At 37.3% G+C, this 14,657-nt stretch overlaps 1 protein-coding gene across 1 annotated transcript in view; it reads right to left on the bottom strand.

Annotated features, from left to right (window-relative positions):
• FREM2 (FRAS1 related extracellular matrix 2) overlaps positions 1-14,657 on the bottom strand; it is a 133,920-nt gene that overhangs the window by 112,540 nt on the left and 6,723 nt on the right. The window contains exon 2 of the mRNA XM_021286899.2: positions 10,168-10,257. Coding sequence (XP_021142574.2) covers positions 10,168-10,257 — 90 coding nt within the window. The remainder of the gene's footprint in view (positions 1-10,167; positions 10,258-14,657) is intronic.

The following is a 14,657-nucleotide window of genomic DNA, read 5'->3' as shown; positions in this document are numbered from 1 at the left end:
CTCTCCTGTAATGAGAGCCAGCCTAGAGAGCACTTCTGAGATTCAACAGTGCAGAGAGTGAATGAATTCAGCACAAAGCCCAGGCAACTCTTAAAATAACACACAGAGTACTCCAGTGTTGGTTGGTTGTTTTTTTTTTCTAACTGGTTACAGTGTTTCTTGCTCTCGAGTTCACAAGCTTTGCCTAAAGAGGAGACATTGGGATAAGAAATCCAATACTTTGAGGGTCACAAAATAAAAAACTTTAAGGTGTAAAATAGTTTTAGGGACAGTGAATAACAGCATGCTGTTAGTCACAAGAATCTTGCCATCTGTGACCTGCTTTTGAAAATCACAGCAGTAAGTGAAAAAAAATTCTCACCAATTTCCCTAATGCAGGATCAAACCACCACAAACCTCCAGGCACAAAGAGCCTCACTGGAGGCACCGTGCTTTGAATTAGGCTTTGAAGGTATCCGTACAATTCCCTCTCTAATTATTACATCCCAGCCGAACTACAAAGCTTTAAAGAGGCAGCAAGGTGTGTGGTAACAGCATTCCTAGAGACTTGAAGAAAATACACAGCATACAGCAGAGTGCTACAACAGAAGTGCTACGCTGGTACTTAAGTTAAAAGTTACTGAGATTGGAATCCTGGCAAACATTCAGGGCACTGCTGTATCAAGCTGAATGAATTAATGTTTTACTAATGACTTGAATTTAAACAAGCTAAAATCCTTCTTTGGAAAAGGGAAATTAAAAAAAAAAAAATAAAAATCTGTCTTTTCAAGGAGCTTCCTAAGGGCCTACTGCTAAATTAATTTCTTTTTTCTATGAAAACAAAAAACTAATTAGTTAAATCTGTAAAAGAAAGATTAACTGAAGAAAACCCCGGAGAAAACAAGCCAGAATATACTCACTTAACAAAATTCTCATCTAGGCCAAACCCAAACAAAAATCAACACAGGTCAAACTAACTCATTAATTTACTCTAACAGGATTTTCACTCTGATTGTATTACTCCTGGCTCTTAACTTCCTTTTCTTAAATTCTTCAATGCCAATTATAAAGAACAGGTCATATAACTTCACAGAAAATTTGAACATCATCCAAACACAGTCTGGGCTTATGGAATAAAACTAATGTCTTCTTTTTCCCAGAAAGTATACAGACATTTATAAGGCAAGAATCGTCCTTGAATTGTAAGACTTAGCAAGGGAAACAGAATAAATTAATATACCAATTATTATAACTCTGTTTTCCAACAGACTTGCTTTTCAGACTGTACAATCTTATACATGTTATGCTTTGCCAGATTAGGTCAGAAAATACATCTTCAAGTATGCTGCACTTCTTAAGAGTAAGAAAATTCTAACTTCCACAGGAAAACTCCAAAGAAAATTCATTTCCTTGAACGAACTCCCCTGTGCTGCTGAAGAAATGCTCAACCGGTACACATCTAAACCCTTTGCTGGGGCTGCTGTTCTTCATAGCTGTTTGGTACTAGAAAGGCTACGGTTGGATACTGAGCAGGCTTCTAATTGCCCATCACTCAATGGTTATATAAAGTTTCAGTTTCAGCCCATGCCCAATGCCTATCAGTCCACAGCAACAATTTGGCAAATGTAAGTTAATGACATAATGTAATACAAATAAGCTTTTTATTTAAGATCCTGAACAGACAATGAAATCCACCATGTGTTTGCTGATACATATGAAGAGTGTTTCTTACAATAGCAAGAATGCTGTGAATTAAGATGCACAAATTGCAAAACTTTGATGACAACGTATGTCTTCATTACTTTTTCTCCATTTTTAATTTGACTTGATTCTTTGTGCATTTTCACTGGTTACAACTCACTAACTTTTCTTGGTGGAAAACTGTCACATATCCACAGTTTGCTTCAGATGTGGTTATCCCTCCTGTATAAATAGTAATCTAATTTTTAAAGAAATCAAGAAACTTCCCAGAAACATTTCATCTACTGATCAAATGAACTGTTATGGGAACTCTAGGTACTCTATACTGTTAACTGGCAAGTGGAATGAAAAATCATAAACTCATCCTGAGGGCTATATAGGATGTCTCAGTGAAAACAGCTTGGGAAATCAAAGAAGCTGAACAGCTGTAAGCAGGGTGCCTCAATAGCAGCCACTGTCCCTTCTCTCTTTTCATTCTTCTCTAGACCTCTTTAGTCTGTCTGAATCAAAAATATTTGCAACCAACACCCAATATCATTTCACAGACTTATTATAGCTCACTTTAGGAATTAGTGTCTTTCTGCAGGTTCTCATGTCACCGGCAATCAGTGTTACTCCTGAGAGTTCTCAATTCTTCCACTTAAGCCTAGTGTGTCTCCTTAATCCCTTTAATTCTTGCATTTTGACCTAATTTTACTGTTCATTGTCATACTTCTTTTGCTGCTAGCTAGGCCTTAGTATGTATCGTAAGAACATAAAAGCTAAATTGTGGATTATTCTTAAGTAAAAAGCCTGCTAAGAATTCATAGTGCTATCTTGAGCATTATATTCCTTGCCTCTCACCAGACCAGGTCAAATGAAATCAATGGGACTATTCAGCTCAGCAAAGCAAGCAGGATTCAGCTCCACAAGGTCAATTTTATTGCGAATACATTGTTCTTTAGAAGTGTGATTATTTAGCAGGTGACCTCACCCTAAAACTAGAAAAATATCTATCAAAATGCAATGCTTCAGAGAGACTGCCCCTCTATCCAACCAAGCCAGCAGCTGCAATGTTCATTCTACATGGAAGACTATTGCCCCTGACTTCAAAGAGAGCTTGAACCAAAACCTCCTCACCTCAAACCCTGATCTAAACCACCAGCTTAAAGGTTATTCTGGAATGCACTGCTCCTAATCAGTCTGTTCAAGCCATTTTATTCTGTGGAACACCAACAATATTAGCAGAAAATAAGAAACATAGAGGGGGGAAAAAGAAGGAAGGAAGGAGCACACACAAAAAATGAAAATTTGTTGGGTCCCTGGTAGCAGTACTTAGTTGGAGAGTGGAACATCAGAGTCCAGGTTGTGTTCAGAAAAGTATTTAAGAATTCATATACACAGGAAGCAAACAGCAAATTAATAAAAATCTGGTCAGAATATAAGTGAGGGCAGATTATGGAGAATATGGTTTCAAAGCCTCTGAAAAAAGGAAGGAATTGCATCCGAGTCTTCTATGTTTGACAAAGTAACCTAACTTCTGTATAAAAGGCAATTCAAAACACAATTGCCTCTTCTTTCCTAATCCAGAACAGTACCTAAACACACCTCCTCAATTACACTGCTTTGCCTCTTATAAAAATGATGAATAATCCAGTATGGGGAGCAGAGGAAAGCTTCGCTTTTGGCTAAAACCACCAATCAAACACAAATCATTAAAAACAAACAAAAATTCTCTTGCTGAACTAAACAACTACCTTTATTCTTCACCAAAACCCATTTATTTTTATCTGGATAAAGCTGATTTCCTTTTCTATGAAAACATTTGGAGGATAAGGTGATGTTCAAGTTTGAAATGGAAAATTCAGTCATTTCTAGCAGTCAGTCTAAAACGTCAGTGCAAAGAAACCAACATAACTGATACAGAAGACAATGAAAATCTTTCCATATAGATTAGTAAGGGCTGTACTAGACTTTCTGTATGTCCCATATAATCATCTCTACACAAAACACATAGCTACTCCTGTATACTTTAATAAATATTAATTTTGCAGTGATCTTGCATCCATGTTCACAACAATGCCCCCATGAACTGATTTTTTTTTTATTTGCAGACAGGTTTATTTTGAGGTTTTTAGTTTGGTTTGGATTGTTTGTTTTTTTTTTTAATAAACTGTTGTGTCAAACTACTATCTAAATCCCTTGGTAATACTTACAGTAAGAAGTGTGACATGTGGAAAATTGTTTGGGCACCAACCTAGAGCATGTCAAAACAGCAGCAACAAGCCTGGCCACAGACCAGAATCCAATACAGTCCCTGGCAAATGATGCCAAACGTGCTGCCAACATGCGATGGCCTCATTTTTAAGCCAAAGATAAATGTAGTTGAGGTTTCTTGCCAAGACTAGTGTACCGAAATGCCACATGTGAAATCAAGCAAGGGTGCCTCAAATAATTCCCAATGATAATTTACCAGTCTGCTTCTTTAAGAACTGTCAGATACTGAGTCCAAATGTGTGTTCCCACACTACTATTATAGCTCACCCAGGAAAACAGATCAGTGTTATGGCTTTGAAAAGCAGCACTGACAACTGTTTTAGTTTAATTATTATACTCAGGAGTGTAATATTATTTTCCCACAAATGAATAAAGCATACCACAACAGAGAAATTCCTAAAAATTTATTTTTTCTTTAATAAAAGGAAGGATGATGATTAAATAATTATATTTCACAAATAATATTTTCTTAATTTCTTATTTCAAATTTAATTTCAAATAAACATTTCATATTTAATTTCAAATAAACATAATTTCACAATTTCTTACATAAACATGTTTGGGAAAAGTTTATGAAGTTTTCCCAGAAAGTAGGTTTAAAGGTGAATTTCAGAGAATTGTTTTTGAAAGATTCTTGCTTCAATGAGGATTTAACCAAATGTTAGTACAGAAAAATGCAGTGCTGTTTTAAGGTATTTAGGGACCTGTAATGAAAAGTTTAAATGAGACATAGCTAATTATGTAAATCGCTAGTTTCAGTGAGCCTTGGCTTTGCAGTGCTTTGGCTTGAAGTCAGAAAAGCTGCCCAAAGAGTATAAAATAAACAAATAAATAAATAAAATCTTGTTTCTTTCTGTCCCTAGTGACTCTCACATTCCTAAAACAGCTATGAGAATCTGTCATTACTTCCCCTTTGAAATCATTGTACCCCTGAGGCACAGTAATGCAACATACCACTTAGCAGTCCCAAAGAAACAGTTTGGAAGACTCCACTTAACTAAGGGAAGGCCACATTATGGCTCAAATGAAGGCTGAACAGGAAATGGGTTTCCTCCTTGCACGACCTCTTTTCTTTTTTTTTTTTTCTTTTTTTCAGAATGCTCCAGGCCCAAATCAGCATTATCTATTTTTTTTTTCCCCTCAAAACTGCAAAATTTAATGGAACTGACTCTGTAATGCAAAATATCGCTAGTATGACACCAGACTCTTGCAACAAAAAATACTAACGCACATAACATGAATTTCTTTCTGGTTGATGGCTCCCTAAGCTTCAGAAGACATACAGGGTAGGAGGAGAAGCAAGCAAGGCAGACCACTAGGAGGATGGCACTAGCCAAGCAATACAGAGCTAAAGAACAAGGCAATTTTTAAATATTTGGGGGCAGATCGCTATTTAGAAGAGATGAACATTCTTTCACTGATTTTACGTGGTCTGAACTTGAACATTTCAGAGTTATCCACAAGACCCAAATAGCATAAAGATTTTTTCTTATGTGAAGCAAAAATGAAGACAACAGCGGTCCTTTGTAGAGAAGCTCTGCTTTTTAACTGGCATTCAGAGCCCTGCCATAGTAGTGCCACCCCAGTCCCAACGGCCTTTGCTGGGCAAGGGAAGGTATTTGAGTCTGATACTGCTTCTGGATGTATGGGGCATGAGTTGGGGCTTGAGTTTAGTGCCAGCTTTGGGGTACACTTGTTTGATTCTACACAATCAGCAAAATCTGTTCAACCATTTTCACATTATTTGAAACAACACATTTCACTAGAAAATATCTTCTACAGGTTGGATAGGTGGGCATTTACATCCATATTGATATTCAATTATTAAGACTTACTGCAGTCACATTGAAAAAATGGACAAGCAGGGCATAAAGGAAAGGTAAACGACGGACTTCAGTTTTAACTGCATTCTCAGTACTAGTTTCTCATGTAAGGAGAAAAATGCCTCAAACAACTCATAAAGGATACAACATGAAATTGTACCATGCAGTTTTCTGAAACAGGCACAAGAGCTCAACACACTGGAGTTAATTTCTGTGTCAATTTTCATTCCATACGGATTAGTGACATTTTGCATAGCTGAAGCACCAACTTTATGCATGTATTTGGCAGTGTCATATATATCCAGTTTCCCTGAGCTTCCAGTAATATGAAGTTGCTGCAGACACTGCAGTTTCTCATTAAGTTTATCAGATTTAAGTTACTCTGAGGGTTTGGTTTTCCCTAACTAAAAGGTTCAAACATTTTCAGCTGGATCTTTTTCTTCAGCTTAGTGAGTATCTCAATAGTGTGCAAATCTTCGTACCACAAATACATCCAGGAGTTCAACTATCAGTCTGGGTTTCCATTCCTTTTACCTCCCATGGGAAAGAAAAGTCCTGCTTTCCCTGCCTTCTAGTAGCATTGGTGAATTAAGAATTTAATAATTCAGCATCGGGATTTACCACTGTCACATGCTTGCATTTGCTAAGAAAAGTTTTTCCTCCACCTTATTAATGTAATGCGGAGGCTATTTCTGAGGAAAGAGATTCAACTGAGACTATTTCTCAACCTTGGTGAAAAACAAAAAATGGATTCATAAAACTTTCAGTATCAACAGGTCTCCACACAATCATTTTTAGATTAAAATTCAAAACAAAGCACAAAGCAAATTGCTAATATGAACGGCAAAAGTTTCTTCCAAAATGTCACAAAGCTAACACAGCTGCATCCAATATACTACAGTGTTTTCTTGTTCTAAGTAGAAGAGAAATGCAGGGACTCACCCACCTTATAGCAGATCGTCTTGAGACTAAATCCCTAAAAGTGAAGAACTAAAACCTTTTCTGCCTTTAAAAAAATATTAGTGCTGATAAATAACTGAATTGTATTCAATTTATTTCCCTTTCTAATGACTCTTATGAAACATGCTATTTAAATCCCAAAAAGCACTACAGCCATACATATGTGGGTAATTGATGCTGACAATGAGACTCTTTGAGAGGTGAAAACTTCAAACAGTTCCTTCTGACGAAACCTCTAATTTTGGTTTGATTACAGCAGGCCCTATGCTCTCTGTTGTGAATTACAGTCCTAAGGGCTTTCCTTCATCTTACTCTTACATGGCCTACCTTTCTCTTCATAATGAGCCCACTTCTGTTTTCTTTAGTTATACTCAGAACGTTATCTTGAGACAGCCACAACCCCGGACCTATTCTGCATTTATGTAGACTGCAGGTTTCTCCCATGGCCAGTAACTAAACAAGTTGGCCCCAGTACCATATTTCATGCTCTCAGACCCTAGCTCATGAGGCGGTACGCAGCATGGCACTCACCTCACTCCTGCTTTGAGAAACAGGGTGGGCAAGGGGCCAGGAGCTGGCAGAGCGCTGACTTGGCACTTTTCCACTCCCTTACCCACCTAGTCTGCTGTTGTCCTAATTTGCTTATCATAAATGCTAGCTACATCTAAGAGGATAAATAAAATTCCAGTTCCACAATGAAATTCACATTGGAGGAGTATGATGACTCCTTGTACTTGGCCTCCAGGTGATTGCCTGAGATAAGACTCAGGTCCCCATCAGACGATCATCATTTAAGAGGCTGACAAAAGAACTACATTTTTCATATATGTCATGGTATAATGAATGGGGTAGATCAACCATTAAAATACAGAGCTGGAGAAAGTCATGCTCTTCTCCTATGTGCTGCTTATAGACCGTGAACAAATATTCCAAGACACATAGGTGAATACAGGCAAGACTACATATATGGTGCAAAATCAACTTTCTAATTCATGTTATTGGAAGAGAGCAGAGACTGGTATTGTAGGTTCCCCTCACTGAGGCATGAGAGGACTGGAAGACACAAAATACTAGGGTCGCAAGATGTGCCTTATTTTTTTTTTTTTTACTTATTTGAAATAACATTAGCTGAATAATATGAACAAGTATTCAGTAACTGAATCTTACTTTGAACCCGCTCTTGATTTCAACCGGATCACTTACGGACTATGGCAAAATTCAGCTTAACTGAAGTCCCACTTATTTCATTTACAGCATTAGGCTCTGTGTGGTGGCCATCAAACTTGTTACTACTGCAAAATTCCTGATATAGGAGACTGAAGTCTGAAGTGTGCTATTCTACTGTGGATGTCAGCAGACTTTGCTGCATCTTTCACTCAGATCTTGTCTGTAGTCTCTTAGAATGACCTGGCTTAAACTCAAAACCACTAAAACAACAGTATTGTACCACTGAAATTCTGCCAAAAGGTACGTGAGCTGCAAAATACTGTCTTTGATGTCTTTCTGAAGAGGGTGGAAAAATAGCTAGATTAAATTGATGGTTTTTTCACCCTTTTTACAAATTCTAAAGACACTGCTAATAAATTTGAGTTATTTCAGACAGAATGTTTTGATCACAACTTCATCCCTTTTAAATTTCATTTTACCATCTTCAATCAAGCAGAAAATCATAAATATTATGAAATGCAACACAGCTCATTTTTCACTGTGTCAACAAATAGCCTCAGGAAAGCAAAGACCATCTTACCATCTAGTTAAGTCACCTGCAAGAAGATAACATTGTCACAAGTTCCAAAGGTTCTAAAAAATCAGCAAGCACCTTGTTATCACAAGGATTCTTTGTATTATGAAAAATAGCATGCTGTTACAATTGACAACTCTGCCAAGTAGAAGCAGATGTGGCAGGTCAGTTTTCCAATTAAAGAAAAAATCTTGGTATAGACTTGGAATATATTAAGTACAATTTGCTTTAACTACACATTTGCCACTAACAAATGTTCAAATAGCATGGAGAGAAGTCTCACAAATATTGGGTTCTCAAGGAACATCTCAGTTTTAAGAACACCACATGAAACCTTGAAACATCTCAAGACTGAGAATTTTTTCACCTACTAGAAGAACAGCTTGAAAATCATGAAAAATGTCCTCATGTGGTGACACCTATCATGTATTACTAAGAACAGACAGCATCCCATGTTCCATTATCTTTACTTAGCTTTAAATTTCTCTAACCTATATCTCAGTTAAAAGAAAACATCTAAGGAAAATAAATCAAGGGTTACAAACACTTATCTCACTACTTGTTCTCTGATGTAGCAAAGATTTGCAAAGACATTTTCAAAAGTCTCTAGAGGTACTGTCTCTTCTGTACTTGTCCAGCACAATGAACAGGAGACTGTGCTTTAATATCCCACTCCCAGCAATGGTAGATAGTGACAAAACTGTTCAATCTGTGACAGACAGGACAAACCCCTGGTCACTGATCTTAATACCATTAATTGGCTCTGCTTCTTGTGAGTCAGTAACTCAAGCTGAGCTCAAATGAGTACATATGAGCTGAAAATTAGCTAATATGAAGCATTTTTTTCTAAGTAGTATATTATTAAATCAATAACATTAATAGCCAATTACTCAGAGAGCTATATATCACATAATAAAAAAGTATTAAGGTAACATGATCTAGCCACCTGTTACCACACACAGGAGTATCTACATGTAAGAATATCCACATTAAGTACAGACTTTGAATGGAATGAAAAGGCCTGTTAATGTGTTTTGTTTACCCCTTAAACTGTTTGTTCTTTAAAAACAAAGAAAAAACAAACACTTATTTTTTTCCTCAAACATGCAAGTATTCCCATTTTGTTTTTATTCTTTCCTTTTGCATCCTCCATAATCCTACAAAATAATATTAGTCAGGAGAATTCACACCAGTCACCTGACAAAGATCTGTGACAAGCCATAGACTATTCTGTTAAACAGGTAGAATCTGAACTTGAACTCTGTGCAACATGCACATCAGAGACAAGGCATCGATATGAACAGTGTTATAGATGGAACCTTCAAAGGAGGAGGTATCCATAACTGCAAAGCAAAATTCAGGAAGTTTCTCAAGATAAAAGGCTTATGAGAATTTGTGTGTAAAGAGCCTGGACAGGGAATACAAATATGAAACTACAGAAAGCACAGCTAGATTAGACTTAGAAAATGCCACTTTCTTGCTAGAGTAGGTTGAGTGTTTTTTCTTTAGATGCAATTAACATTTTATCAACACCTCTTCATAACCACCAGAAATAGTCCACAATGTGAGAAAGTCAAAACAAAAATCATATTCCAGGAGGTAGCATGGTCTTCCCTTAATTTAATTCAATGTTCTTAAACTCCCAAAGTATACTTAAACTCTTTCCCTTTCAAGAACAACAAAAGCACAGATTTTATGAGTACTCACCACTGTCTTCAACCATGAAATGAAAAATGTCACTGGTGGCATTGTCACCCCCTCGTAAAACATAGCATATCTTCATATCATCAATATCAGCTGAAAAGAGTAAAGAAAAAATACAATTTTTTTAAATGCTGAAAGTAGGAAATTGTTTTTACAGCAAAACTTGACATGTGTCAAATAGTTTATCTTCAACAGAGAAAGGTCAAGGTTCTCCAGCAGAGCTCAGGAATTTCAGTATTAACAGTGTTGTAGTTTTACAGTTACCATTCTCTCTCTCTCCCTTCCCCCTCCCCAGTGCCCTCTTTCTTTTGAGATGTATTTACAAAAAGAACTGAAAGGAAATGTAAAAATATGGGCTCAAAAGTCTGAGCTATTTCATATTTTTTAGTGGTGCATTTTCTTAAAGAGATATATATCTACACTAAGATATTGATTCTATCATTCTTCATCCTGAAATGTACTTGTAGAGGTCACAGATAATTTGTAGCTGACATGGGTGTAAAACCCAGGACATTTTCTAGGTTAAATTCTACCTTCCATTCCAGACACAAGACAAATTAGTCCACATGGCCCCTCCACCCCACCTTTACAAACAGGCTACTTCTGGCATGTGGTCTACTTCTAGGATAGGATATGTCTACACCTTCTGCAGTAGAGAGATCTCAGTATTTTTAGTCCTCCACAAAAATGCCCTCTCCACCAGACCACCCTTCCTATCAGCATGATTTCAAAGAAGATGGCATTTAATCTATATGAACTGTCATAAACATGAATAGTGCTCAAACACTTACAGTTATTGACTGTTTTAAGAACCCGAACAGATGCAATTAACTTATACAGACAGGACTTCATTAAGAAAAAATTCAACTCACGACTTTGAATCATTGATTGCAATAGGGTATGTAAAAGGTACAATATTTATTAATATTGTGTTCCTGGTTTCCTTAAGCAGTGATGAGAAATACGTAATACAAAAAAACTTTTTTGTCACTTTCTTTGAAAGACTACTGTTGGTAAAAATCCTTGTCTGATACTTTTTCTAAGAAAAAGTGTTTGAAATTAATAGCATTAAAGTGAAGATCAAGTATCACCCAAGTTCTTCTCCCATGTTAGGGCATATGCATTAGTAAAAAGAACCAAAAAGCACTTTTGTTAGAGCTGCCCAAAACCTGTAATTCCAAAAGTAGCCAGACATCTTCTACGGCAAACAAGTTAAAAACATTATCAGCAAATATATGGCACTGAAGAATCTCTTCCATAAATGTTTGAAAGATAAAGATCAAAAATTCATGGGGCTGTAAAGAGGTCACAAACAAATACCCCTTCATGCCAGTGGAGCAAATAAATCTTTCATCCTTGAAACACTTACACAGGTACTCAGCTCTGCGCATGTGGGCCTTATCAAAATCCATGGGTCCAACATATACAGATAAGCACTTGAGCTAACGTTTGCAGGATCAGGATCACCTCATCTAAAAAAAAGTCCGTTGTCATCCAAATGTCTTAATTTTGTCAGATTTTCGTCAGAAAGAACTGCAAAGGAATGACCTCTTTTCTGTTCATTAAGAACATGCTCAGAGTTACTTCAGCAATTCTACACCTTTCTTCCACGGTTGATTAAGTTATGCTAGTTTTATTAAAATTTGCCTAGTTATAAGCACAAATAATTACTGTATAATGACAGTGCCTGCTAAACATTAATATGATATCGAAACTCTCCAACATATTTTTGAAGTCCATCCAAAATAATTTTCTATTAAAAATAAATATAATTCTCTCCACTAGATCAAGGCACTGATTTTGCATTTAGAATTCTGCAAAATTGATGTGCTTATTAAAGGTTACATATAGTAATATATATTCTTTAAGAAACAAATGCACTTCACAAAATAATTCAGTCATCTCTGCAAAAACACTTGCCTGAAGAAGAAGATGAAAATCATTATCAGGGGTGAATGCTGAACCAATTCATTGCTTGCAAAGTGCAGTGTATTTGGCTGGAGTAGCCATGTAGATATCTTTGACCTCAGGGGCTACATGGAGTGCTGAGACATCAGCCAAGCTGTGTTATTGACAAGGCAGATCCTTGGCCTCCACTATTTCTTCCCATTCTCCCTGGCTCCTCAGCACAGCTCCAGAGCTGTGTGATGCGACCTGGCCCTTACTCGCAAACTTACGTGGGACTGGGGACTATCAAACCAACACTCAGCAGTCTCTCACACTTTGTACATTCAAAACATTATCCAAACATCACCTACCTGCTTGTTATATACCACTAAACTTATTTAAATGTGAAAGACTTGGCAGGTCCTTGACAGACTTTCACCACTTTTAAACATCTAATCTTCATGAATATCTGCTATGAACAAACACCAGCCCTAACTTGCAGAAGTGAGTGCAATACAATTATGCATAAACAATACTCTTTGTATGTATTTTTGTCCTAGGACAGCACTAGACTAGAAATTACCACATGACAAGAGTTTTTCTTTAAGCTTTGGTATAAAGCACAAAGAAATAACAATGAATCTGAAGCGTTGCTTTCAGGTGTAACATGAAATAACAGATAGTACTTGAATAAACTGAGGAACTGCTTAATGTCTTTTAAGAATATTTTACTTGTTACTGTCACTTGCCTGTCTCTCTCTCTTTCATTTGGATTGTTTTAACAATTAAATAGAAAAGAATATAAAGCAGAATTTGGGGACCTTTTATCAAGAAGTCAATTCTTCCACACTTTAATACTCCCTTTAAGCAATTCCAGTTAACTTTGTGAGCCTCACTAGCAGAAGATTACCTACTGTACTTGTGTCAGAAGTATTGGAAAGCCCCACGCTGATTGTTTGTGAACAAAATACACAACAAATCTCCTGGACATAGTATATTCTGAACAACTGCATTTTGTCTGGAGGTTTTTAGCTCATCTTGCAAGACAGGCTAATTTCCTTTCTAGCACTTGATAAAGTTTTGTGGGCAGATATTGAAGAGCAATTCCAAGCATAAGGCAGGAAGTTTTTGGCTAAACAGCTGCTTTTCCCTCACAGTTACAGGTGATCTGGAAAACCAGACTGCTCAAGCTTGCTTTCACACAATGAACCTTGTTTCATCAGTGTTACCTCGCCCAAAGCAATCAGGCTGCCTGTTCATACAACCACAGACCCAAATCCAAGGAATGGGAGAGTGAGGTGGTAGAGTATTAGGATGGACTTTGCAAACTATTGAGTAGCTTTCAAAACTCATCTGCATGTGACCCTGAACAGACCCACCTGACATAAAAGCTGACCCAGTTTTGAGTAGGGTTGGTACAAATGACCTCCAGAAGTTCCTTCCAACATAAACCAGTAGACTGTAATGATGTTTTACAAGCTCCATCAGGACCCACCCACATATTAATGAAACTGGAACTATACAGCATCTTGTAAGAGGTTACCCCACATGGGAGGATAGGACCTCCAAAAGGAGGGGAGATCAGAACACAAAAGGCAAGTGTATAATAGCAGGTCCAACAGTCAATAAAGAAGCATTCCAAAGTCAAAACTATTACTCATGGCTGGTTGCAAAATCTGCACTTATATTAAGATCATGAAGAATACGACAAAAGAGAGTCTTCTTTACACCTGCCCTGAAGATTAGATAATTATTTGTCTCAGGATAGCGCAAACATGAAATACGCATAAATCCACTACTCTGGATTTGACAGTGCTTTGCAAATTAATGGTAGAAGGCCACAATGTGAGGGACAACAGTGAACTACACACCGAGTTTTGAGTACTCAGCTTGGTCCACATAAGACCTCTGTGTCTCACATGACTTCTCAAAACCATAGCCTTCTAGGCTCAGCCAACTATTTTTATCTCCCTGCCACTCACAGCCTCTCCCATGCCCAAAGCAGACATAGACATGAGGGCATCTGAGTAAAAAGGGAAGCAAAAGACAGTGCCCTTTCATACACAACTTCCACTTCGACATTATTCTCTGACTTCCAGCAAGTTCTCCTTCCCTGTCCTCAGTAGTTGTATTATCCCTGTGTGAGCTTGGTGCTTTCTGCCTTTCAGAAGCCTTTCATGCAGCCTTTCCAGACACCTCTTCCCCCTCAAGTGCTTGGCCTTGCATTCATAAGACATGTTAATGTGTGCTTGCTTCATAAAATACAAACCATTATAAGAAACATTTAGTAAGCTGAGAAGAGAGATATCACAGATATAACACAGATTCTCCAGAGGTATTTGCTTATAGAGGCTAAAGGATAAAATTATTAAGTAAATGTGTATTTCTTAGAAGCACTCTTCAACTCAACACAAATTAGAGTGTGCCAGTACGGTCAGGGAACCTGTGAAGTTATATTGCTGTCTGGGACTCCTCACCAGCTTTAAAACCATTTTTTCCCAAGGGTTGTATGCTTCTCACACAGCTCAGGCAGCCTCAGGATATGAAGAAAGCCCACATGAAGACCAGTGAGCATGCCACGTGTTTGAACTGCCAACTGAAAGACA

This window comes from Columba livia, chromosome 1 (genome assembly GCF_036013475.1).
Source record: "Columba livia isolate bColLiv1 breed racing homer chromosome 1, bColLiv1.pat.W.v2, whole genome shotgun sequence".
In the NCBI taxonomy this organism is placed as follows: Eukaryota; Metazoa; Chordata; class Aves; order Columbiformes; family Columbidae; genus Columba; species Columba livia.
This window is presented reverse-complemented; position numbering and strand designations above follow the sequence as displayed.